Source organism: Dermacentor variabilis, chromosome 10 (assembly GCF_050947875.1).
Source record: "Dermacentor variabilis isolate Ectoservices chromosome 10, ASM5094787v1, whole genome shotgun sequence".
Classification (NCBI taxonomy): Eukaryota; Metazoa; Arthropoda; class Arachnida; order Ixodida; family Ixodidae; genus Dermacentor; species Dermacentor variabilis.
Genome location: NC_134577.1, coordinates 8,235,850 through 8,261,793, shown reverse-complemented (window position 1 = coordinate 8,261,793; position 25,944 = coordinate 8,235,850). Strand labels below are relative to the sequence as shown.

At 47.8% G+C, this 25,944-nt stretch overlaps 2 protein-coding genes across 2 annotated transcripts in view; one reads left to right on the top strand and one right to left on the bottom strand.

Moving 5' to 3' along the window:
* LOC142559866 (gastric triacylglycerol lipase-like) overlaps positions 1-9,730 on the top strand; it is a 40,609-nt gene extending 30,879 nt beyond the window's left edge. The window contains exons 7-10 of the mRNA XM_075671546.1: positions 4,042-4,194; positions 5,367-5,471; positions 8,001-8,069; positions 8,876-9,730. Coding sequence (XP_075527661.1) covers positions 4,042-4,194; positions 5,367-5,471; positions 8,001-8,069; positions 8,876-9,142 — 594 coding nt within the window. The 3' untranslated portion in view covers positions 9,143-9,730. The remainder of the gene's footprint in view (positions 1-4,041; positions 4,195-5,366; positions 5,472-8,000; positions 8,070-8,875) is intronic.
* Positions 9,731-17,632: 7,902 nt separating this feature from the next.
* Positions 17,633-21,383, bottom strand: LOC142559865 (uncharacterized). Its single transcript, XM_075671545.1, has 2 exons — positions 21,379-21,383; positions 17,633-18,500 (listed from the first exon to the last, which is right to left on the bottom strand). The coding sequence occupies exons 1-2, from the start codon at positions 21,381-21,383 to the stop codon at positions 17,633-17,635; spliced, it is 873 nt and encodes a 290-aa protein (XP_075527660.1).
* Between the last annotated feature and the right edge of the window lie 4,561 nt (positions 21,384-25,944).

The following is a 25,944-nucleotide window of genomic DNA, read 5'->3' as shown; positions in this document are numbered from 1 at the left end:
AGAACTAAAAGCTTTAGGTCAGCGCTCCCAAAGAACAACCGCGCTGAAGGCCTTACTCGTGGTACTAAGGTTCCTGCGGTCTACGGGCTCTCACGACAGAATAATGCCGCCGCATACCGCTCTATAGGGTACTTGGTTTGTTTGTGCTCGTCTCTCTATATATACATCTGTCTCCACCTTCCACTCTTTCTCTCTTTTATTGCGATAGCAATTATATGATCATTCCAGCCACATTTCTGCCGTCGCTATCTCCGTGAGGTTCCGTGTGAGTGAAAGCGTGTAACGGTGAGCCGGCGAACGCGGTTCCATCTCCCATGCGCGAGCGAGTAACGCGGCCAGGATGCGTGCCCTCTGCTGTGGCGCGCGAGGCAGGAGGGTGAGGCGAGGGAGGAGGGGCGTTCTTCTCCGGCGGCTGCTACGGTGCCTCGATATCCTCTTCACCCGCCGCTCCGTGCAGAGTGGAGACAACCGTGGCGTCTACTACGGCGTTGCCACGTGAATCGCGGACGCGGTAGTAGAGGCCTTGGGAGGACGCAGCAGGGACGCGTTGCCGGTGCTCGTGTGTCTTCAAAGTGGTCTGCGACGGTTATTCCTAATCCCGCCGCCACCGTACCCCATCAAGGACACAATAAAGTTTTATCTCTCTCTCTCTATCATGGCTACTCACTTTGCATGGGTTAGTTGCGATGACGCCACCCCTGCGGTCATTATCGGCGATTTCAATGTGCTTGGAAAGATTGGATGCGCTTTGTAGACGATCACAAGGAAGAAGACGGGACAAGATCAGAAGACGATTTTTCGTCTTCTGATCTCGTCTTTTTCGCGCTGTTTCACCTCAGTACTTGCCCAACAACGCATTCTGCTAAACTAGATTTCAATGTGCGTGTGTCAGGACCGAAAAGGGAGTGGTTTACGCGTTTCGTGTTGCAGACATCGCTTGCGACGCCACACCTATAGCGGCGTAGGTGCATCGATTTGACATTATCAAAGAATGTGTTTGCAGTTGCGAGTGTGCCGGTCAGTGTATACCATAGAGACGACAAAGCCATTGTGACCGTAGTTACTAAGTGACAATGAGTGATGCAATAAAGTCTTTACCACAAATTTTCTTACTACGATGTTTACAGCGCCGCTGGTCATCCACCTTTGCAGGCGGAATGGCCTTGAATTTTTCTATTCGTGTGCATATTCTTGGCTGATTGTTATCATGGTCTCGATGATCCGTGACATTCGATTCCACTACCTGTATATTTGGCGCAGCTCAGGCCCATCATCAGCAGGCAAGGTTTGGGAATAAAAAATTTGATAGCGGAATACCTGTGAATATTTTATTGTTAAGACGAAACTTTAGCTCGGGAGCTTCTATCTAAATATATGGGAAGGTAGGGATCGTTTTCTTCGGCATTCACAGAACCTAATTTTGTGAGGTTTGTGGCATTAAAAAGAAGTCAAAGTCAAGTTACATAAGGAAGGAGATTTTTGCTTATGTTGTGATTGTTTAGAAACTAGCAAAATATAAAATTAAATAACAATCAAGTACCAGTTCTTTATTTCTGTAACTCTGTAATCAAAAAAGATATCGCAATTCTTTGAACCGTACCTATATTGAGAGATACAAAGCCTACAAAATGCATGCATTAAGCACCACTCTCAAGTACACCATTAATTTGTAAATAGGATATTTGTGAAACTCTATTATGCATTGTAAAGTTTTCACATACACTGCGAACTCAGATTTATACATTTTAGATGTTCTAACAGACGCAATTGATAGAGCCGCGATATCTGTTTTCGGCGCAGTGTTACAGATTTGTCAACTTCGTGCTCCAATACATCTTTTTTTTCTTATTGCAATTTTCAGCAACCGTCGTAAAGTTACGGTCTTAAATAAAAATTAGGACTGAGGTGAAACAGCGCGAAAAAGACGAGGACACAAGGAAACAAATACCACAGACAGCGCTTGTCTGTGGCATTTGTTTCCTTGTGCCCTCGTCTTTTTCGCGCTGTTTCACCTCAATTCTAAGTATGAACCAACCAGCCCTCATCATGATCTTACTAATGCAAAATTAGGCTTCGTACACTATAGAACATGACCTGGACTCTATAAAATGCGTCAAATTGTATTCAAAACAGTCCAGCTGTTCTATAACGGGTGCGTTTCCGAGTTGTGCATGCGTTTAAATAAAAAAAACCAAGCAAATCAAGCTAAAGCTTCCTTTTAATCTAGCGTTGCGGTACTTAATAGCTGTTTGTTGTTTCTTACGTGGTCCACCATTAACTCACCAAAAGGGTGCGGAGCTTTGTATGTCCATTGCCAAATACAATCAGGGTTGGAGCTACTTGTCCTTTCCAAGCTGCGTTAAAGCAGCATTTTGCTCTGGTCCAGGCATTTCGTCTTTGTTCTCTGTAAGGATTGCGAAAAAATAAATAAGCAGCGATGTTTGCTTCATGCGTATGACTTGCTACGGTAGCTCAGCGACTATGGTGTTGCGCTGCTGAGCGCGAGGCCGCAGGCTTAATTCCGGCCGTGGCGGGTGCATTTCGATAGGAGCGAAAAAAAAAACAGACGCTGGTGTACTTAATTTATGAACACGTTAAACGCCAACTGCAAGGAAATTTCACTTGGCAAAATTAGTTATACATTAGAAGGGTAAACTACTGAAGCATTCTTTGCAATTCTTCGGGGCCGGTAGTCGTCTAATTTTCTTATTAGCAGCTTTTAATTAAGCACTCAAGCAGACGACGCGGGCACATGGTGGTTATCGGATATCACAAATTCACACACACTGCCTAAGTTATTTAACGTTTTATGGGCTGCCGGGGGCGCCCCGCAATCTCGGAAGTCGTGCTGGACGTTCTGAGTGATGCGTCACTTCCGCCGAGCAATAATGACACCATGTTTTTCATTCTTTCTTTTTTTAGAGCTTTGGGTATCAAAAACATCTTTTAATCCTTTCGTGATGCGTGCCCACGTATTTCAAACGCAAAATTTTGCACGCAGGTTGGAGTATATCTACACTATCTGAAGCTAGTCTTAACGCTGAACAAAATTTCATGGCAGTTGCCCTTTTAATGAAGCCCAGGTGGCTAAATTAATCGAGAGTCTCCCACTGCGGCCTGCCTCATAACCAAGAGAATCTTAACCACATCCAACAATAGTGTGAATATTGGCTCATGATCCTTAACCCTAGCAAATGCAAGCTCCTTTCCATTACCCGTCGACACAAGATTCGTGCCTTTCAATACAAGATCGCTAACAAGTCCGTACAATTCGTATCGTCTTTCAAATACTTCGGCATCACATTATCTAATGATCTAACATGGAATGAACATATCACTAACGTGATATCATCAGTCAACAAACTCTGGGATTTCTTAAACGTCATCTTCGCCTCGCCCCACATCATGTGAAATTGCTTGCTTACAAATCACTCGTTCGACCTAAACTAGAATATGCATCCGCCATATGGAACCCGCATCATGTTAACCTCATAAATGATCTAGAAGCAGTCCAAAATCGTGCTACAAGGTTCATCCATTCTTCTTATTCGTATGACGTCAGTGTTTCAGCTCTGAAAACGAAATCTGCCTTACCACCTCTTGGTTCACCGTCGCATAGCCACCCTATTACTGTACCACAAGTTCTATTACTCATCACTCAATCGTGCACCTTACATAATGCCAGCATCGTACATTTCTCACCGCACCAACCACAACCTTGAAGTTTTTCGTCCACGTGCCCGAACTGTTACTTCTTCAGTTCTTTCTTCCCACACGCAGCTAAAGATTGCAACGGACTTCCCTAACATAACGTTCATTTCACCTGTGCGTCATCGTTCGTTGAAAATTTGAATAACCTTTTTTTTTGTATACAGACACATGTGGCATTTTTATTCATGTTTCTTTAGCTCATCCCACCCCTTACGTAATACCTCCTCGTGGGGTCTTTAAGGAAATGAAAAAAAATGAAGTGGTCTTTGTCAGGTAAAAACCTGCAAGCTTTAATGTTGCGCTTCGCGTGGCGCATGGGATGGAACGAAGATCCGCAGCACGGTGCTTAAGATGGGTCAAATTGGCGAGCACGGACCCCCGTGGAAGCAGATCGCGGACAAGCCCTGCCGCACGGAGGAGTCGCTGTCTCTCTGCGAGGCTATATGGAACACCATCTTCGGACCGTCCGTAATGCTCAATAGGGTAAGTGTAAATTGACAAGGGTGAAAAGGGCGAAGTGGTGAACTTTTGTTCCTTTACTATACGTTTATTCATTAATGTATTAAAGTCTATTATTTCCGATAACATATCTACAAAGTGATGATCAGGCCACGTAAGCCCAAGCGGTCGTGTGCGCGGCTGGGCAGTACAAGGCACCGTACAGGTGTAATCCCCAGAGCTTTGGAACACCTCCATCTTGTTAGATATGTCACGCACGCTGTCAATATTCCTTTAACGCTTATTTATGTAATTTTAAAGAAATAATTTCTAGTTTTCTTACTACTACCACACTATTTTTATGGCCTATTTCTCGTAGACTAACTGAACCATCCCTTGTGATCAGTCAATGAATTCGGGTCTTTTATACATGGGTTAGTCTGGGGATATTGAGGTAGACATTTCCTCTGCTACTCTATAAATAAATAAATAAATAAATAAAAATTACATGACACAAATTATAGATAATACTGGAACGGAAAGGTCACTGAAATTTGTTCACGCCGCTAACCGCACAATATATAAACATTGTAGTCCCCGCCCATTGGCGCAAGAACCTTACATATACTAAATGGATGATAGGTCCAAACAAAGCTCAGTTCATTCCAAGTCCACGGTATAACCAACTCATACTACTAATTGTGACTCGATCAATTCGAACTAAGTGCGCGAAAACCGACGGCACATGAAAGAAAAAAATAGACACGCGCCTTGTGTGTCGTACCCTTTCACGTTTCGTCTGACGTCACGACAGCGTCTGTCATCGCAGCGAAGTAATAGTAATGCTGCTACTTCTGCCTTTGCGAAAAAGAAAAAAAAAGGCAAGTGAGGCGTTTTGCTTCTACACCCACAATATGACACGTTTCGTCAAAAACAAAATACAGAATACGTCGAGAAAAAAAAAATGGGACGTAGAAAAGAAGTAGACAACAAATGAGCTTGCGTTGTAGTCGCTTTTTCTACGTTCTCTTGTATTTCGAGCTGCTTTTTTGTTAAGCTCGGATCCATACCAACACGCCGAACTTTCAGTCTTCCTGCATAGTACAGATTGAGCTTCGTGTTTTAGACCATCTCTATATCTCAATAAACTTGGCTGCTTTTTTAGGGGATTCCAGCGATGAATTACCAGAGATCACGATTTCAATACTACGTCGCAGAGCCGCCTTCATGTCTACCTGAGCCAGGTACCCGCCGGAACGTCGTGGAAGAACCTTCTGCACTTCGCTCAGGCAAGATATACAGGCTTTGCTGCCTGCTCTGAGGTCGAACACTTCTTTAAATATTGTAAGCGCTATTAACGTACTTCGTCTTTTTCATTTGTACATAGCCATCATCATCTTCCCTGGTCTTCTACTTCTTTGCGCATGAGCTGGGGCGTTCCCCCTTTTTTTTTTAATAAAAAGCGCTTGACAGCTTGGTCGGTCTCGGTCTTATAAAGTGGCGGAGGTACGTCAAGACGCCGACGTCCTCTCGCGTTCCCGTCCTCCCTGGAGCTACGTTCCAGTCACCGCCTGCGCCCGGCTACCCCTACAACGATGGACACTTCCAACCCCGGATCTTCCGGCGCCTCTAACCCTACCACACAGACGACTCCGCCTGCGGTGGCCTCTTGGGCTGTGACGAGCCCTCAACGCGATCCCCCTGTCTTTGCGGGACTCCGCGGTGATGACGTCGACGATTGGATCGACCACTACGACCGCGTGAGTTCTTGCAATAAGTGGAACGACACCTAGAAATTGAGGCACATCGCATTCTACTTGACCGGTGCTGCAAAGACGTGCTATTTCAACCACGAATCCGACATCGTGGAATGGTCCACGTTTACCTCCAAGCTGCGGCAAATCTTCGCTTCCTCGTCTGGCCGTGCAGAAGTCGCCAAACAGAAGCTGGGCATGCGCCTCCAACTTCCACAAGAGTCTTACACCTCATACATAGAGGATGTCTTGGCTCTGCGCCGCCGTGCGAACCCTAGCCTGACGGAAGCCGAACGCGTTCGACACATATTAAAGGGCATTGGGTCTGTCGCGTTCAACGCCTTAATCGTGCAAAGTCCGGCTTCTGTCCAAGACATCACTTCCACGTGTCCGCGCCTAGACGAGCTGCAGTCTCTTCGTCTTCAACATGACAGTAGCGATCCTCAGGTTCCCCATTCTTCAGATCTACGTGCTCTTATCCGCACCATCATCCGCGAAGAGCTTCAAATACAAGATCTGAGGCGTTCACCTGCTACCTGTGCCCCAACCCCCACCTTCGACTTGCGCGAGTCGTAAAGCAAGAGTTGACAGCGATGACTACACCCACGACGCATCTTGCTCCGGTAGCGCACCCCACACCTACCTACACGGATTTTCGCTTCACTACCCACCCCTACCGTGACCTCCTTGCCTACTGACGTTACCTATGACCATTTGGCTTCGATGGGAACCAGAGCACTTGCTGCGTCATCCTACCCTCAGTGGCGTCCACCTCGTCCGGTTTGTTTTTACTGTGGTATACGCGGCCAGAAATCTCTCTTCTGCCGCCGTCGCCAGCAGGATGAAATACGAGGCTATGCTGAGCACAAGAGAGACCGCACTCGCCGACCAGGCTCCTACTATCCCGGATCGTACTCGTTCCCTCAGCAGCGTTCTCAGTCTCCTCCAGCTGCTCCCAATCTGCCTCATAACTCCCGCTCGGCCAGATGTCGTTCTCCTTCGCCTTACCGGCGCTCTACATCACCGCTTCCCACCCTGCCGACCAGCACTCGGAAAACGAACTGTTGCAGTTTTTGGAGGGCAAACTGCTTCGTATCGGTCTTCAAAAATTCCTCCTGTTCGCCCGGCCAACATGCTTTATGTAACTGTTGAAGGTCTTCCCGCGTCAGCTCTCATCGATACCAGTGCCGCCGTTTCTGTTCTTCGTAGTGATCTGTGTTCACCGCTCCGGAAAGTAAAAACGTCTTATCTTGGACCTATTTTGCGTGGTGCGAATAATGCACTCATTCACCCCGACGGACAGCGTACCGCTCTCATCGACGGCATTCGCCACCACATTGAGTTTATCATCCTTCCAACGTGTATCCATGAACTTATACTGGGCCGGGACTTCCTACATTCTGCTTCAGCCATCATTTAATGTAGAGAGGAAGTTGTCCATATCACGGATACAGCGCTTGCACCTGTTACGGACTCTTCACCTTCATGCGTGAACATGGCCATCGCTGCAGACTACGTCCTGAGTTCTGGTCACGAAGTACGTTACTAGTGCTTACACGAACATATACCTGACGTAATAGTTCTGCGCAAACTCGCAAGGTGGAGAAATAATTAAGGGAAAGTGAGACATCCGCACATTCGTAGCAATTACAACAAAGGAAACCCATACGGGTTCCTTGAAAGAAAAACCTCGCAGTTGGAGAAAAAGTCATCCTGGTCCAGGGCTCAAACCCGGGACCACCGCCTTTCCGGTGCAACCACTCTACCATGTGAGCTAACTAGGCGGCTAGCAGATGGCAGGGTGAAGTTGAATGTGTCAACATCTCCAAGCAAAGGCAAGAGTTTGACGTAACAGTTCTGCGGAAACCCGCAAGGTGGAGCGAAATAATTAAGGGAAAATGAGACATCCACCCATTCGTAGCACTTACTGCGAGTAGGTGGATATCTCATTTTCACTTAATTAAATACATATACCTGCAAGCCCATGTGTGAATACATTCGTGTCCTTAATGCACTCAGAAGCTGCAGCTTCTGCAGTAACCTAGTTTGGTTTGCAATGAAATAGTCTTTTTTTTTTCGTTCTCATCCGCTGTGTAGCTCATCAAGACCGGCCGTTTCTGCAAGTACGACTACGGTGCAGCGAAGAACAAGGGAATCTATGATCAAGTAAGTCATATTACTGGTGTCACAGCTTTCCTGTAATTTTCATGAAATCGTTTAAAATTCTTCCTTCTGCGCGTTTTCTTATCAAACTCGACAAGAAGCTTCAAGCATGCCTTGAAATATACGCTGTAGGTTCGGGTACGCGTGCAACCTCCTGCTACATTTTTCTGTTTCTTTCTCGTCAAAACTATCGATGAGCGAGCCGTCGTTCCGTGATCGATTCGTTCTTTACACTTGAGTGTTTGCGTCTGTTTGTTCTGTTTACTTTGGAGCATACGCGATGTCCGATGCCCCTTTATATATGAACTAGTACTCCTAGCCATTCTTTCTTCGTGTGAGGATTCTTGTGTATTTGTGCGTTTTTTAGCGTTTGACAGCCCATTAGCCGTGGAGGGCATGCATGTGAACGTCTACATTGTCGAGTACCTACACATTGTTACGCTTTATGAAGATTTATTATTCTAAACAACACGAGTCATATTTCGCTTTGTGTAAGCTGCGTTTGTTCTCTGTTGCAACAAGTTGTCTTACTAAGATCTTTATATATGCACCGACCTGCTTGGTCTTTTTATTAGACAGCAGTATGCTTGTGAGTAAAAAAAATAAAAAATTTAGTCCATAAGTAATGTAACAACACAAACAATTAGTATACTTTCTTGCGTACATAAACGCACAAGGAATTACTTTATCCTTCCGCTTCTCTTTCCCTATGCAGAGTCGCATGTAGGCGCTTACATGTGGCAGGGTTAACATTTCATGAAAAGTCGTTCTCTCTCTCTCTCTCTATCTCCCTCTCTCCTTACTCGCAGACCGTGCCCCCTTGCTATCCCTTGGAGGACATCCGCACTCCCGTCGCCATATTCTGGGGAGACGGAGACGCGCTCTCCAGGCCGCAGGACATTGACCGGATACGTTCCCGCGTCTCCAGCATCGTTTTCGACGAGCGCGTCGGGTCGGGCCCGTTCAGTCACGCGGACTTCGTCTACGGAGTCGACGCCAAGCGCGTCCTCCACGACAGGGTCGTCCAAGTGCTTCGACAGTTCTACAGCTTTTGCCGACCGCAATCCTCAGAGTAGACACTGCACGAAGACGCCGAATCCTGATGTCGTATCGCGAACGCGGTCGTATTGGGAAGTATTTGAAGGGTGAAATACCAAGTTAACGTAGATCGGCAGGATAAACTTTCACAATTCCAAATAGGTCTCATCGTGTCACGGCTGGGTAAACAGCAATATGCGCAAAGTGAGCAGAGGTTTGGGCTCCGTATTCGCAAAAATTCTTTATCGTGACTGTTACGATTGGCCATTAGCGCTGTAATAGTCTCGTCGAGCCAGTCACTGTCATCAGTGGCGGCCATTCGAACACCGGCCTAAGTGATGTCACGCATTCGAATTTTGTAAATACGGGCCCGGGAGATCCTGTAAGGATATGCGCACAGCTTTGAAATGCTAAAAAAAGTGCACTGAATTGAATAGAAAGCTAGCCTAGAGTCCATGGGATTCCAGAAAGACTTTGGGATGACAGGATAGAGACAAGAAAACGGAAGACGGGTGCTGACGCCACTTCTGCTCATCATCATAAGCTGCCCGTGACGTCATAAAGTTTGGCAGCGCCTGCTCGGTGCTACCCAATTTTTTGTGCCATTAAAGAAAAGTTACATTGTGTGTACGAAAGATTAAACATTCCAGCTTTCGATCCCAGAATATGTGGAAGCACAGTGAAAGCCGCGCACAGTATAATTTTTATTTAGCACCTCGGTTTTTTGTATAAAAATCACCGTAGGTCAACGAACTCAAAAAGAGCGAACTGAAACACAATTGACAAATCTGTAACTCTGCATCATACAGATATAGCAGTTCTGTAAAGGGCATCTAGTAGAGCATCTGAAGCGGATGAAATTGATATACTAGCGTATGGCGTACATAAAATTGCTACGATGTTTACGACGGTTTTGCCAAAGTCCTGTTCAAAAATAAATGGTATAATTCACTGAGAGCGGAGTGTATTACGCCAATTTCGTCTGCCTCGGTAGGTGCAGCTTATTGATCTTTTTATGTTGTTGAGTAAGAGTTGTGTTAAATTTCGGGCTTCAGTTTACTTAAATTTAGCAGTTTTTAATAGTTGCAAAAGATTTATAACCTAAATAAGATTTAAGGCGACAGCCTTAGAAGGATCATGGGCGGAAAAATACGTTGTACGGCCTTATGGCACCAAAATTCAGGCTCCAAGCTGGCTCCAAGTTCGAAGATGCGGTCTAGTGTCGAACCTACGATATTTGGTGTAAATTAAGGCGAAGCTAACTGAGTAACGCAACTGGTGGAATACGTTGTACGGCCTTATGGCACCAAAATTCAGGCTCCAAGCTGGCTCCAAGTTCGAAGATGCGGTCTAGTGTCGAATCTACGATATTTGGTGTAAATTAAGGCGAAGCTAACTGAGTAATGCAACTGGTGGAAATACTTCGTTAGCCGCTGCTGCTAATTGAGCTGCCCGAGCAAAGGCCCAGCGCCGCCGCCGAGAGGACCCCGTCGTTCAGAATCAAATTCTTTGCCACATTATATCGCGCATTCAAAACACCTAACAGCTGGGCTCAAAATTCGCAATAGAGAGTATGGTAATCGTCGGGGAATTTTTTCGACTTTCGTGCGTAGCGTGTACGGCTTTGCTGTTATCCACTGATCGGCAGCATTCGAGAGTTACTTCCAGAATGATGGCGGAACGAACTTTGGAAATGCTTATAGCGGTAAAGGACCCGCCGTGGTTACTCAGTGGCTATGGTGTTGGGCTGCTAAGCAAGAGGTCGCGGGATCGAATCTCGGCCACGGCGGCCGCATTTCGATAGGGGCGAAATGCGAAAACACCAGTGGTACTTAGATTTAGGTGCACGTTAAAGAACCCCAGGTGGTCCAAGTAACCCCGGAATCACCCCTCCCTCCCCGCCTTACGGCGTGCCTCATAATCAGATCGTGGTTTCAGCCCGTAAGATCCCATAATTTATTTTTTAAATTTATAACCGCGAAGGAAACAAGGCTTCTTGCGCTATTTCTGCTACAGTGAAAGCATGTGTACCCACGAACCGCAGGCAGGTCACTTTTTTCGTTTTGTTTTGTCTGAAAGCAATCCTCGAAGAAAAGCCGGCAGACACCAGTGGCTCTGCATGATTCCATTAACTCAATTTCTGCGAACAGCTGTCATGCGAAGGCCTGCGGCTCTCCATTGATGACATACACCAGTGTTGGCACGAGCTGGCGTTAAGCTTCTCTCTCTTATGCTAAACTCTAATCTCATAGTCACTGTGCCGAAACCCTTTCCTTCGTTCAGCGCACCGTTCTTCACATCCCGGTAAATCTGCTCAGCCGTGCATGACACGCTGAGCTTATCTCGCGGCTTGCAACGACTGATTAAGTACGTGTTCTAGTACTTGGCTTCGCATCGTGCGAGTGTTGGTTTGAGTCGTTACGCCAACGCGCATTCTCCTAATGTGTCTTTTTATTTAATAAAAATCATTCAAAATGTCTGCAAACGGGCGGACACATTCAGCGCATTCAATAGCGCGTAAAACTTGCTTGCAATAAAGCTTGTAGGCTCTTGCTGCGAACGACAGTTACGTGCTAGGAAACGAGCCGATCGTATTTGCCAGTCTCTTACAGTCATTATCTGAGCCTAGCGTGGCACGACCTTTATCCGAAGGAAAAAAAAGAGTGGCCACATTTATTTCGAACATATACCCACATCTACGATAAATAAACGACTCACTGGAATCGAACAAGTGAGCTCGCCTTCCCCTTATCAGCTCACTTGATCAACGTTCGTACAAACCACTCTGCTACAGCTGGAACCACCAGCCCTCCGGCCCACCAGCAGGCAACATGCGTTTCTCTAGAGACTACGTTACGAAAACAGCTATTTTGGAACAACATTGCAACGGGCACAAGAACGAGCAATGCGCATTCTCATTTCCTCGCGATGCTACAAAACAAGCCTCTCTTTTCCAAGTTAACATTTTATCTTTCGATTTTCTTACGGGAGTTAAGATTAGCCACTTTTGTTAGTAACTTAACACACAATGAGCTCTCTTATGTTTCATTACGTTACACTTCACAACGTCTCGCTAAGAAGCAAACTATTGACAATTTAAATTTTCCGATTTATTAAAATGTCTACGTGGAAAACACCCGCTAGTGTTTACTGGAACAAAAGCATAGTATATCATACAGCATAAAATTGGGGTCTCACAGAACTTGTTAAGAGAACTGAAAAAGTATTACTTCAAGCTAATGCTTTCTACTTCCTAAATCCATCGTTCTTTGTTTTGATCTTGCCTGTTGATTCCTGTGTAATATTTTTTTATCTTGTAACTTGCGCTTATTGTCAAGTGTTGTATCTTGCTGTTCTATTATTTTTATCGGTTCAAGAGCCTCACCGCGACGTCTGTAATGTACGTCTTTCTTCTCTTTTACCTTCTCTACCATTGATATCGTGCAATACGTTTTTGTATCTCCTCCCAGTTAATTCATATATGTGCATTCGCTATATTATTGGAGGAAAATTATTTTCAGATGTATATTTGCAAATGGTCCCCGTAGTAACCTTTGGCTATGAAACCACACAGGTTGTTCCTACCTTCTCAAATAATATGATGCGCAATAAAGAACCCTGAACTTTATCGTCCTTTCTTGACTAGCTGCTGCAGCATGTTGAAAGCGGATTCAGTGAAACGCGCAAGATCACTGCAATATTCTAATCGGCACAACAGTTCGTTCAAAATTCGACTTTGTTTTATTTATTTATTGAATAATTCCACTCAGGATCTTTGCGTGCAACGCCTCCAAATACTGCCTCAATATGCCTCTAAAGATTTCCGCCGACGGCAGAAATTCACCTCGAGAGTACACACACACACACACACACACACACACACACACACACACACACACACACACACACACACACACACACACACACACACACACACACACACACACACACACACACACACACACGCACGCACACGCGCACACACACACACACACACACACACACACACACACACACACATGATGTTTCAGCGAACACTTTCAAAGATCTTTAAAAGTTGCCTGTGGCAGATGTCACAATTCTAGGTCTACTCGAAGCGGCGGACAATACTTGCACAAAAAATTGAGATGCAAAATTGACTAATCAATAAAAAATTACCGATTAAGATTTAACTAATTACATTATGGCATCAGTTTCGAGATATAAATTCCCAAACTTTGCGGCGAAATGCATTGGCGTTCCCTGTTAATTTGTTAACAAAACGTCGTTTCATGCACTGAAGCACACAAGTAACTGGAACGCCGACGCGCTTCTATGCAAAGTTCGGGAATTGATATCTCGAAACTGTCCTGTGTCGTCCTGAGAATTCGAAGTGGATTCGCCTTTTGAAGTCCACTGCTAGCGTTTGTAAATTTCAATGTGGGTTATAAGACAATTAGCTTGTGGTGACGAGCGACCACGTAGAGCAGTAAGGTCTCGGGCTCTCGCCGGAGAGGAAAAACCGACACTCGATATCTTAGCGTAGCATTTTTTTTAATCACCTTCGGAACGCTAGCCCCATGCCGGAGCGTGCCAGCCGCTCGTGCCTCCTGTGGACCGCGAGTGTCTACGCAATTCTCATGCGACGCCGATGTTGCTGCCGCTGCAGAGGGCTCCCCCCTAGAGAGGAGGAAAGTTCGACGAACGATGGAAAGTCCAAGTGTAGCGGTGTGTCTTGGCGTTGGCCTTGGGTGTCACGCAGGAAGGCGGCGTCGAAGTGTGCAGCAGGGTGTAATAGTTGGAGTCGGGCATGAAATAGATGGTAGCTCGCCCATGCCGTCGTCCAACTTACCCACGCTGAGGACGTTGTTGAAGGGAGAGACTTATTCTCATCGAGAACGAGGAATATGCGATTTATTTACAGTATCTACATGAGAACGTTACAGTTCATCAGTCTAACATGACTGAAAGAGGAATGCACCCTGAGGAGCAGCCAACGGTTCTTTAAATACACTCTGTCCTCCCTAGATCCCTAGGTGAGTGAAGAACGGCAGTTCACCGCCGACCAATTTGGAGCGTCCAAAGTAATCGTAGCCGATCCGCCTTTGAGGGGGAGGGTTTACGCACTCACTTCTGCACAGGTTGCACTGACCACACCAAGGTGAGAGGGTACTCGCAGACACGGTGCTTGACCCGAGCAAGCGCCTCTTCATCCCAGTGTTGACTCCACGGACAATGGCCGCCGCGTCTGTCCATGACTTCTAAGCCCCGTGAGACGGCCGCATGACATCTTCTCCCAGGATTTCCACTGCTTGAAACAAGCCATGACGGCGACGGCGAATCCACTAACAATACTTGGTCCGCCGACCGCGTTTAGTCATAGCAGCGCCGAGGGGGCGTTGGTGCGGCACATCGTCGCCCCTACAAAGCGAGTCGCCGCAGCAAGTGGGGAAGGGTTCCCAGGTCGCTTCTGGGAAGCTCGCCACCCCCGCAGCAGCAGCTGGCTTGGAGAATTTTGTAGGTCGGTACCTTGCAGGCCGTTCGTAACAAGGGTTGCGTCGCACATTAGTGGGGCCGATGGCGCGGGTGCTTCAATGTAGGCGGGTTTGATACGTTCCAGAGCAATTGTGTCTGATCGGCCGTTGATATTCACGACAAAAGTTGTCGGACGACGCTCGAGAACACAATGTGGCCGGAGTACTGTGGCTGCAAAGGCTTCCGCACGGCATAGTTACGCACGAGAACGTGGGTAGCAGAGGTGAGTACGGGAGAAACGTACGGAGACTTTGCTTCTTGCGAACGTGTACGCACGGGGAGTATCTGGCTGAAGAAAGCTTGCAGTTCGGCAGCGTAGTCGGCAGGTGATGGCATAGGTGTTTTTGTGGTGACGACAAAAAAATCGCACGGAAGGCGTAGGTGAATGCCGTAGACTAGCTCAGCACAGGAGCAACCTAGGTCACTCTTGAGTGCAGCTCTGATGCCAAGAGGAGAGGCAAATGTAGAACCCACTTCTCCGGCGATTCATGCGCCATAATGGAGGCCTTGAGATGGCGGTGAAAACGTTCAACTAGTCCATTGGACTGCAGGTGGTAAGTAGTCGTGCGAAAACGTGCCGTTCCGAGTTGTTTGATTAGTTCGTTGAAGAGTACTGAGTCAAACTGCCGACCGCGATCGGCGACTATTGTGGATGGGCCGCCGAACCGTGCCATCCATCTGGAAACGAAACCTGCTGCAACAGTGGGCGGCGAGATGTCAGATATAGGTGTAGCTTCTGGCCACCGTGTATAGCGGTCGATGCATGTCAGTATGTAGCAGTAACCTTTCAAAGGTGCGAGAGGGCCGACGAGGTGCAGGTGTAAGGTGTCAAAACGAGCATCCGGTGGAAGAAAAGGCTTGGCAGGCGGAATGTGGTGAGGCTCGATCTTAGAGCGTTGACGCGACAAACAGCAGCGAACCTAATCGCTAACTTGCGCGTTTAGCCGTGTCCAAACGAAACGACTGGAAAGAAGCTTCTGTGTCGCGTGTACGCCAATATGCGAAAGGTTGTGCACGGTTTCGAATAGACGTCTGCGAAGGGATGCCGGAATGTATTGTCTAGGTGTGTCGGTAGAAGTGTCGCAGACGACGGACGTACCATCTGGGGTAACAACAACGTCCTCCAATTTCAGGGACGTTGACGAATTCCGAAGTTTACGAAGTTCGGTGTCGTCACGCGGTTGACTGGCGAGTAAATCGACATCGATGATGAAAGTTTCTGACGTCAACGTGATAACGGCATTGACGTCACTCAGAACGTCGGCTCCAGCGTTGTCGGAGCCCTTGATGTGGCGGAACGTTGTTGTAAACTCGGAGATGTAGGAAAGGTGTCGACTCTCGCGGAGCGAGTAACAGGACTCCGAACGGTTCATTGCGTGCACAAGAGGCTTGTGGTCAGTCAAGGCAGTAAATGCACTGTCTTCTAGGAAATGGCGAAAATTTCTGATGGCCAGGTAAACGGCGAGTAATTCACGGCCGAATACGCTGTAGCGGGACTGTGCAAGCTTCAGTTTCTTGGCGAAAAAGGCGAGTGGATGCCCACATTGTCGATGAGTTGCTGCAGAACGGCACCAACGGCGGTGTTTGAAGCGTCGGTCATGATGGCAGTGGGCGAGTCTGGCTTTGGGTGTCTAACCAGCGTGGCGTCGGCGAAGGCAGACTTGACTCTTGTGAAAGCATCGGTTGCCTATTCAGTCCACTGAAGCACTTGTTTACGTTTGTTTACCAGCAGAGCGTCTAGCGGAGTCATAAGTCGTGCGCAATCGGGAATGAATCGGCGGTAGAAATTGACGAATCCGAGAAATTGGCGAACCTTGGTGAGTGTGGTCGGTCGGAGAAGATTTTCGATGACGCGAATCTTGGACGACAGTGGTCGAATGCCGGTAGCGTCGACGACATGACCGAGGACATCGAGTTCGGGTTGACCGAATTCGCTCTTGGTGGCGTTGATGACAATTTTTTACCAGCAAGGCGTGAAAACAACAACGTCAAGTGGTGAAGATGTTCTGCGGAAGACCTTACGACGAGAAGGTCGTCAATGAATGCGAAAACAAAAGGAAAGCTGCGGGTGACGGAATCGATGAAACGCTGAAAGGATTGGCTCGCGTTCCGTAAGCCGAAAGGCATGCGGAGAAATTCAAGAAGACCAAAGGGTGTGGTGATGGCGGTCTTGGGAATGTCTTCTTCAGCGACCGGTACTTGATGCTAGGCGCGAAGGAGATCGATCTTAGAAAATATCGTCGCACCGGGCAACGCTACCGTGAAGTCCTGAATGTTCGGTAGAGGGTAGCGATCAGGAACTGTAACGTTGTATAGAGCCCGGTAATCGCCGCATGGGCGGCAGTCTCCCGTCTCTTTGGGCACCATGTGAAGTGGTGATGCCCAATTACTGGAGGAAGGGCGGATGATGCCAAGTTGCAGCATGTGTTCCAACTCCGAGCGAGCGATCTTGAGTTTCTCTGGGGACAAACGCCGGGGTCGGAAATAGACTGGTGGGCCAGAGGTGACGATGTGATGGCACACGTCATGTTGCACCGGTTGCGTCCAGTTCGGCAGGCGCGTCAAGGTGGGAAACTCGCGTAGGAGCGCGGCGAAAGGTTCGTTCAACATGGCAGAAATAGGCGCGATGGACGATGTGCATGATGATGGGACGCCGGGAACGGATAGCTGGGTCACGGAGTCGATGAGACGGCGTCGTTGGATGTCGACAAGGAGTCCGTAGTTGTGCCAGAAGTCTGCTCCAATGACTGCACGACGGACGTCTGCAACCAGGAAAATCCAGCGGAACGCTCGTCGAAGGCCAAGGTTTAGCATGACGGAGCGTGACGAGAAAACTGGAATCGTGGTGCCGTTGACGGCATGCAAGAACGACACAGGTGTCGCTTTTCGGTCGGAGTGGTGGGCGGGGAGAATGCTGACGTCAGCTCCTGTGTCGACTAAGAACCGTTGTCCCGTAACTCTGTCCGTCACGTAGCAAAGGCGACTTGTGCGTTGAGCCGGACCACTCGTCGCGGTTAGAGGTCGGCCGGCCTGTTTCCCTGCCAAGCGCAGGGACGCCGACAGTGACGAGCGTCGTTTCCGAAACGGCGGAGGTAGTAGCAAACACCAGACGTTGTAGTTGATGTTTCATTGCGGGTGCCCGTGCGTCTTGATTTGCTTGAACTACGGCTGCGTGGGCGACGAGATGACGTGCGGCAATGTTGCGCTCGACAGATGATGCGTTCCAGGCGCTGACACAAGGAGTCCAGCGGAGATTGCGGTGCTGAAGAGCGGGGAAGGGTTTGCAGGGCGGTTTTATTGTCACCCGGAGACGATGTCGTAGCTGCGATGGTTGGGGTGGCTACTTCCATGACTTTGTCGGCCAAAGCGGCAAGTCCGGTAAGGTCCATGGTAGAGGCTGTCGCCAGGACCATCTGCGCGTTAGCCGGGAGTCGTTGCAAAGACAATTCGCGCAACAGCGCGTCGTCGATGGATCTCGCGTTGTTTCCGAGCAGCTGCCTCATTCGGCGAAGAAGTTGACTAGGGCGTCGGTCGCCGAGTTCTTCAGCGGACAGAAGCTGCTGGATGCGAGAACGCTGTGAAGCTGCTGTGCGCTGTAGCAGGGCTGCCTTGAGATCGTCATAGGCGGCGGTAGACAATGGGGAGCTCAACAAATCTGCTACTTCGTCAATGGCGGCGGGCGAAAGCGCTGCAACGGTGTAATGAAACTTTGGGGTTTGAGAGCGGATACCAGCGACTTGAAATTGCAATACTGCCTGAAGAAACCACGCCAAGGGAAGCTGGTTCCAGTACTGTGGGAAGCGGACAGCGATGGGGGGCCGAACAGGAGGGCTCACCGCGTTCCTCGGAAGGGCTCTGGCCTTGAGCTCTTGCAGCGTTGCTCTGGTCAATGGTCGTCTCTACCACAGAAGCGTATGGCAGTATCACGTCCGCGGTCACCAAACTGTGATGACGAGTGACCACGTAGACCACTAAAGTCTCGGGCTCTCGCGGGTGAGGAAAAACCGACACTCGATCTCTAAGCTTAACATTTTTTTTTTAATAGCCTTCGGAACGCTAGCCCCGTGCCCGAGCGTGCCAGCCTCTTGGGCCTCCTGTGGACGCGACCGTCTACGTATTTCTCATGCGACGCCGATGCTGCTGCCGCTACAACCTAAAAAGTTAATTAGTGAATTCTTGTTAATTAGTCGATCTTGCATTTCAATTTTTTGTGCAAATAGTGTCTGCCGCTTCGAGTATACCGGTTCATAAACTAGAATTGAGCTATCTGCCGCAGGCAACCTTTAAAAAATTTTGAAAGTGTTCGCTGAAACAGCCTGTTTATATATATATATATATATATATATATATATATATATATATATATATATATATATATATATATATATATATATATATATATATATATATATATATAGACACATGTAGTTATCTTTATCGGGCGACCGCATTTCACGGCCTAAAAAATGTTATCGCACAGCGCAGGACGCGCCTGCATGTACCGGAAGTTTCTGGAATGTTATCGATGGTTCCATCCGCTGTCTGTCACCGAACCTTGTGTAATCTGATTGCATGTATGCGCAACGCGAATGGTGCAGAACTTTGTGGAAGACACGCGGGTCCCAGCGACTACACTGGAACATTCGATGACTGATGTTAAAGACGACGCGCTTGACCCGCTGATCAGATTTCCGACGATATATATATATATATATATATATATATATATCGTAATGGCCATTCTGTTGACGGAAAATGACAGTCCTGATATGAAGTTAAGCGTTACCATGCCTGCACCACTTGTGTTTGTCCACGTAGTACACAGAACACAGATACACCAGCGGTTCATTCCCTCATTCCTTTACTGAAGAGAGCCCAAATGAGCAATGATTTCTGACGACACATTTTCTTTCTCCCGTGTCATGTTAGGTGAACTGCCACGAGTGCAGAGTGAAAAGGTTAATCACCCGCTCCCTGATTGCGTTGGTACCGGATCCAGTAGTACCCCCATTCCCTGCCTCCTCTCTACTACCTCTCTAACATCCTCCCTACCTTCTCTCTGGACTGTCGTTGCTGTTGCGCGTGAGCACGGAGGGAAGGGCGGCAGCTCATGCGATACTCTTGCAAGGGGGGGGGGGGGATGTCACGCCTAATTAGGCATCGAGAGAGCACTGCTGCAAACCTCAGGAAGCATTGTGGCGTCCCCCAGGGCGCGTCAGAGTGCATTGTGGTTCCGCTCTACCGAAACGTCGTTGACGTCGCCTATCTCGTCTCGCGCATACCCATCATCATCATCATCTTTTATGTCCACTGCAGGACGAAGGCCTCTCCCTGCGTTCTTCAATTACCCATGTCCTGCGCCAACCAATTCCAACTAGCACCCGCAAATTTCCTAATTTCGTCGCCCCACTTAGTCTTCTGCCGCCCTCTACTGCGCTTCCCTTGTCTTGGTACCCATTCTTTCACCCTAATGGTCCAACGGTTATCTAATCTGCGCACTACATGACTTGCCCAGCGCAATTTCTTTCTCTTATGGTCCTTTAGAATATCGTCTATACCCGTTTACTCTCTGATCCCCCAAACCGTTCTTTCTGTCTCTTACAGTTATGCCTAGCATTCTTCGTGCCATCACTCGTTGCGCGGTTGTTAACTTGTTCTCAAGCTTCTTTGTCAGTCTCCAAGTCTCTGCCCCATATGTCAGCATCGGTAAAATGCACTGATTGTATACTTTCCTTTCCAATGATAACGATAAGCTCCCATTCAGGAGCTCACGATTTCTGCCGTATGAGATCCAACCCATTTTTATTTTTCTGTGAATTTCTTTCTCATGGTCAGGGTTCCCTGTAATTAGTTGACCTACGTAAACGCACTCCTTCACAGACAAGAGGCTGACTTGCGATCTTGAACTCTTGTTTACTTGTCCGGTTATTTATCATTATTTTGTATTCTGCACATTAGTCTTCAACCCTACTCTTACAGTCTCCCTGTTTAGGTCCTCAATCATTTGTTTTAACTCGTCCGCAGTGTTGCTGAATAGAACATGTCATCGGCAAACCGAAGGTTGCCGAGCTATTTGCCGTCGATCCTTACTCCTACACATTCCCAGTTTTATAGCTTGAATACTTCTTCCAAGCACGCAGTGAATAGCATTGGAGAGAGTGTCTCCTTGCCTGACCCCTTTCTTTATGGGTATCTTCCTACTTTGCTTGTGAAGAATTAAGGTGGCTGTGGAATCTCTGTAGATATTTTCCAGGGTATTTACGTAAGCGGTCTGTGCTCATTGATTACGCAGTGCCCCTACGACTGCTGGTATCTCTATGAATAAAATGCTTTTTCATAATCTATGAAAGCCATATAGAGAAGTTTATTGTACTCTGTGGATTTCTCGATAACCTGATTAATGACATGGTTGTGATCCATTGTAGAGTATCCCTTCCTGAAGCCAGCCTGTTCCCTTGGTTGACTAAAGTCCAATGTTGCCCTTATTCTATTTGAGATTATATTGGTAAATATTTTGTATAATACTGGGAATAAGCTAATGGGTCTATAATTTTTCAGTTCTTTAACGTCTCCCTTTTTGTGGATTAGTACAATATTTGCATTATTCCAGTTTTCTGGGACCCTTGCAATCTATAGACACTTCGTATAGAGAGCCGCCAGTTTTCCTAGCATTATGTCTCCTCCATCTTTGATTAAATCGACTTGCTCCATCCTCTCCTGCCTCTTTTCCCCGTTTCCTGTCTTGCAGGACCCTTCTGACCTCATCTCTAGCTATAGGAGGAGTTTCCGTATCATGTTCATTATTGTTCCGAATAGAGTACTCTCGAGTCATCTGGGCGCTGTACAGATCAGTGTGGAATTCTTCCGCTACTTTTATCATACCTTCGATATTGCTGATGATATTACCCTGCTTATCTTTCAGTGCATACATCTTGGTTTGTCCTATGCCAAGTTTCCTTTTCAGTGATTTCAGGCTGCGTCCATTTTTTACGGCTTCTTCAGCCTTTCTCACGTTATAATTTCTAATATCACTTATTTTAGTTTTGTTGATCAGTTTTGACAGTTCCGCGAATTCTATCTTATCTCTTGAGTTGGACACTCATTCTTTGTCGTTTCTTTATTAGGTCATTTGTTACTTGGGAGAGCTTGCCTACTGTTTTCCTTGGTGCCTTGCCTCTAACTTCACTCGCTGCCTCTGAAGCCAGCCTCGCTACGGTTCCATTCATTACCTCTATGTCATCATCATCATCTCTGATTTAAGGCTGCATATTTGTTTGCAAGTACCAGCCTAAATTTGTCTGCTTTTACCCTTACTGCCTCTAAGTTCACCTGCTTTTTACTTGACCAATTTTTTTCTCTTTCTCTGTTCAAATGGAGGTGAATCCTAGCCCTCACTAACCTATGATCACTGCACTTTAGCCACCTTTCACTTCTACATCCTGCACTATAGTGCAGGATGTAGAATGCAGGATTTCTGCCGATCCCAGCATATATGCTGGGATCGGCAGAAAGTATGAAATCAATTTCATTTCTTGTTTCACCATTATGGCTTTTCCAGGTCCACTTTCAGCTGCTACGTTCCCTGAAAAAGGTGTTCGTTATTCTCAGCTGATTCGTTTCTGCGAATTCTACCAGCATCTCTCTTCTAGCGTTTCTAGAATCGACGCCGTAGTTGCAAATTGCCTGCTCACCCGCCCGCTTTCGCCCACTTTGCGTTGAAGTCGCCAATTACTACAGTATACCGAGTTTGCACTTTTCTGATCGCGAATTTAACATCTTCATAAAACTGATCTACTTCCTCATCGTCGCGGCTGGATGTTGGAGCGTAAGTTTGTACTACCTTTAATCTATACCTCTCATTAAGTTTGGTTACGACTACTGCTACCCTCGCGTTAATGCTGTAGAATTCGTCAGTGTTGCTCGCTATGTCCTTATGGATTAGGAATCCTACCCCGTACTGCTTCTTATCAGGGAGACTTCTATCGCAGGGACATGGCCGTTATTTAGCAATGTGCAAGCCTCACCAATTCTAATCTCACAAAGGTCAATAATATCCCGAACAATGTCTGATAGTTCCTCAAAGAGTCCTGCTAAGAGAGGGTCCTCACTCGAGAGGGTTCGGGTGTTAAACGTTGCAGGGTCAGTTTCCATTGGCGGCATGTCCGGACCCAGAGATTCTTAGCACCCTCTGCTGCGTTACAGGTCTGACCACCACCTTGGTCAGGTGCTCCGCAGTTTCTGGGGACTGAGGGCCATTGATTAATTGTAGGTATCATTGGGGAGGTTGTGGCCGAATCCTGCACCCCTGTCGTGAACCCTCAACTAGCCCCCCCCCCATCCACCTCCCCACCCCCCCACCCCCTACGCGTCGTGCAAGGCAGCAGCAGTGGAAAAGTCTAGACAAAGAAAGCTTCGCTTTAAAAAGGAATGGAAATTCTCCTGTATACGTGACAGCGGCGCGTCTGATAAGCACCAACGCGACGCGCAGAGTACTGCTGCTCATCGGGGCCACTGGTCTGCTCTACGTGAACTAAGAGGGCCGGCTTGCGGAGCTGGCTGACGAACTCTCTTGAGGAAGCCAATCCATAGGCGAACTACAGACAAACATTTACTCATCGCTCTGTCGTATATACGCAAATACTTGCCTTCTTTTACTATATGTCCTCTCTCCTCGTCCTTTTACTCCCCTGCTGCCACCACCACCCATTTTGGTGACCGAGCCTACGGCAGATAGTTACAGCGCAGGAAGCATTAATTTGCCACCCTCTCTTACTTTTATTTTTTAATAAACTGCACAAGTATTACATGCGACGTATGGGCTTCACTGCGGGCCAGAACACGGAAAGTAGTTGGCATCACCACGGCACAGACCGCGGGAAAAAAATCGTTTCAAATCTGGCGCCATCGCCCTTACTCTTCGCCCTATCCTTACCCCGGGTCTCGCGATCCCGTTCTCCTCCTCCTTATTGGTCTACATTTGTCATGGTACGCATAACCCCCCCCCCCCCTTGTTCTTTCTCTTTTATCGCCTCTGTGATCTCGGGCACTGCTAGGCTTTACGACTGCGTGAATATAATTCATCGTATCACCGTGCATCATCGGGCTTTCTCGGCCAGAACGACGTGAAATCACGCGAAAAAGGAAGATAGGCCACGTGATGGTTGTAGTGCCATAGGAAGGAGCAAAAACAGGAACATATGGAGAAAGGACAGACGATGACTTAAAAACAATGGTTACAGCGCTAAGCAGACGACGACCAAGTGAGACACAAACGGCATATACGGGCGCCAAATAACTGATGTGCTGACACCAACTTCTTGTCACGTCTTGTATTGCGGTGCAACCGATGTTCTGAAGCATACTTTTTGCTCAGATATCTAAAATGCCTTTTCGCAGCTTTTATTATGTGTACTGCGGTATATGTATGCTCTGACTCTTTGCGACAATTTGTTTTATTCGAAAGTGTCAAATGGCTCACTGAGCGAAAAAGCCGGCGTCTGTTGTCCGCAGCAGAGAAACGGCACCTAAAATGGCATTGGCTGCGACGCCACGTCACGAGCTGCGCCTCGACGGAGCAGCGGAAACACCTGCTGCCGTGATAGTGCGCCAGCTGTTGCGCGAGTGGAGCGGGCACCGCCGCGTCGGTGGTAGCGGCGTTGGCACCGCAGGCTACAGCCATAGCTTGCCGACTCGGAGAGCACGCTACTAACGCTACTATGGTACATTACTCGTAGCGCAAAACTCGAAGGACCGCTTGGCGCCGTTCAAGTGGACATTAATGCTTGCGCATTCCCAACACATACGAAGCGCATAGGTGTCCTCGGATTTTTTACCTTACCTTCAACATTCGCTTCTTTATGCTTTGCCAATGCTACATTTACCTTTCCTCTGCGTGTTCTTGTTGAATGCAGTAGTGGCAGACGATTTTTCATTGCAAGGACAGGAATAATCTGAAAGTATTGGCCGCGTACGTGTGGTTAACGGGCATACTGGCAAATGTGTTGTTTTAAAGCTGAAACTAATCTAAATGCTTAAGGAGACGCACACGCGCTAATATAGCACCACATATTGCACAAAAAATGGTATACAGACTAATAACGCCATCAGAGTAGATGCAAATATGAAGAGCGAAGAGTTATGCGCAGATGCGGGCAAAATAATTGGAACAGGGGAGCTCTGACCAAACTCAATGCCTTCCAGCAGCGTCACGAGCAAGCAAGAAATTCGTCTAAATACGAGCGCACGTCGACGTTCATAGAAGTTCAATCACAATGCCCTCTCGCAAGCTAGAGGCTGCTGGATTGTGGTGCAGTTCGGTCACAGCCCCCTTATTACAATTACCTTTCGCCGAGCCTGTACGTTACCTGCGAGATCGATGTTCACAGTCGGTGCCGCAGTGTCAGTGGTGCCGCCGCACGCTATTGCCTGTGCTCGGGCTTGTAGCTGACACCTGCGCGAGCAGCGTTCATCTGCGCTTCACTTTGGCAGCATGCGCGCACTCGCATTGCTGCACACAAACCCTCCATCCTCCTCTCCCCCAACATTTTTATTTTTTTGTTGCCAAGCTGCAATGGATTGCTATCAAGTACTCTCCTTCAATTTAACAAAAGTGTACATTGCATGCAAGCATGCACATTCAGCAGCCCTGATTTCTAAAATCTGAAATCGTTCGGTGGCTCTCAAAGTTGACGTGAAAGAGCGGACATGATGACAAGGCAAATACGGTGGAGGTGAACGCGAACGCGCATGCGTGAAAACAGCCACCATGGCGAACAGAGCAGTGCTGGGGCCGAATCTTATCACGGTTCGGAAGGAAACCGGTTCACTTGGCCTCATCCGATTGGTCAACATTTTGCTTGCGTCAGAGGCCGTCAGAGACAGCGGCCGGGGCGGCACCGCAAATTATGATATTACGTCACGCATCTGTCAATCATTTCCAAAACGAACCCGTCTTTGACTAAGAGCGGAACCGGCGAAGGTCCGCTTTGGGTTCCGTTGCTGAGGCTTGGCTGTTCGCTTGCGACCCTGGCCGCGCGCGCGACCCCGCAGACACGCGGCCGTCGCGCGCGCGTTCGTTGGTTGCTTCGGAGGCTATTACTTGCCCTCGTCGTCTGCTTGGCGTTGCTCTTTCGGTGTCGACCCCGGATGGAAGTGCGATACGCGTTCGAAGAAGTGACGGATAACGAGTTGCACCGTCCCTGCCGATTTTCTAAGTAGACCTTTTGCAGGCGACGCTATCAATTGGAGGAGAGTCGGGTGCAAGCGTACCAGCGGTCATTGCACGCAGAGGTAAGGATTGCGCGCTGCGGTTCATCGCCACCGGCCT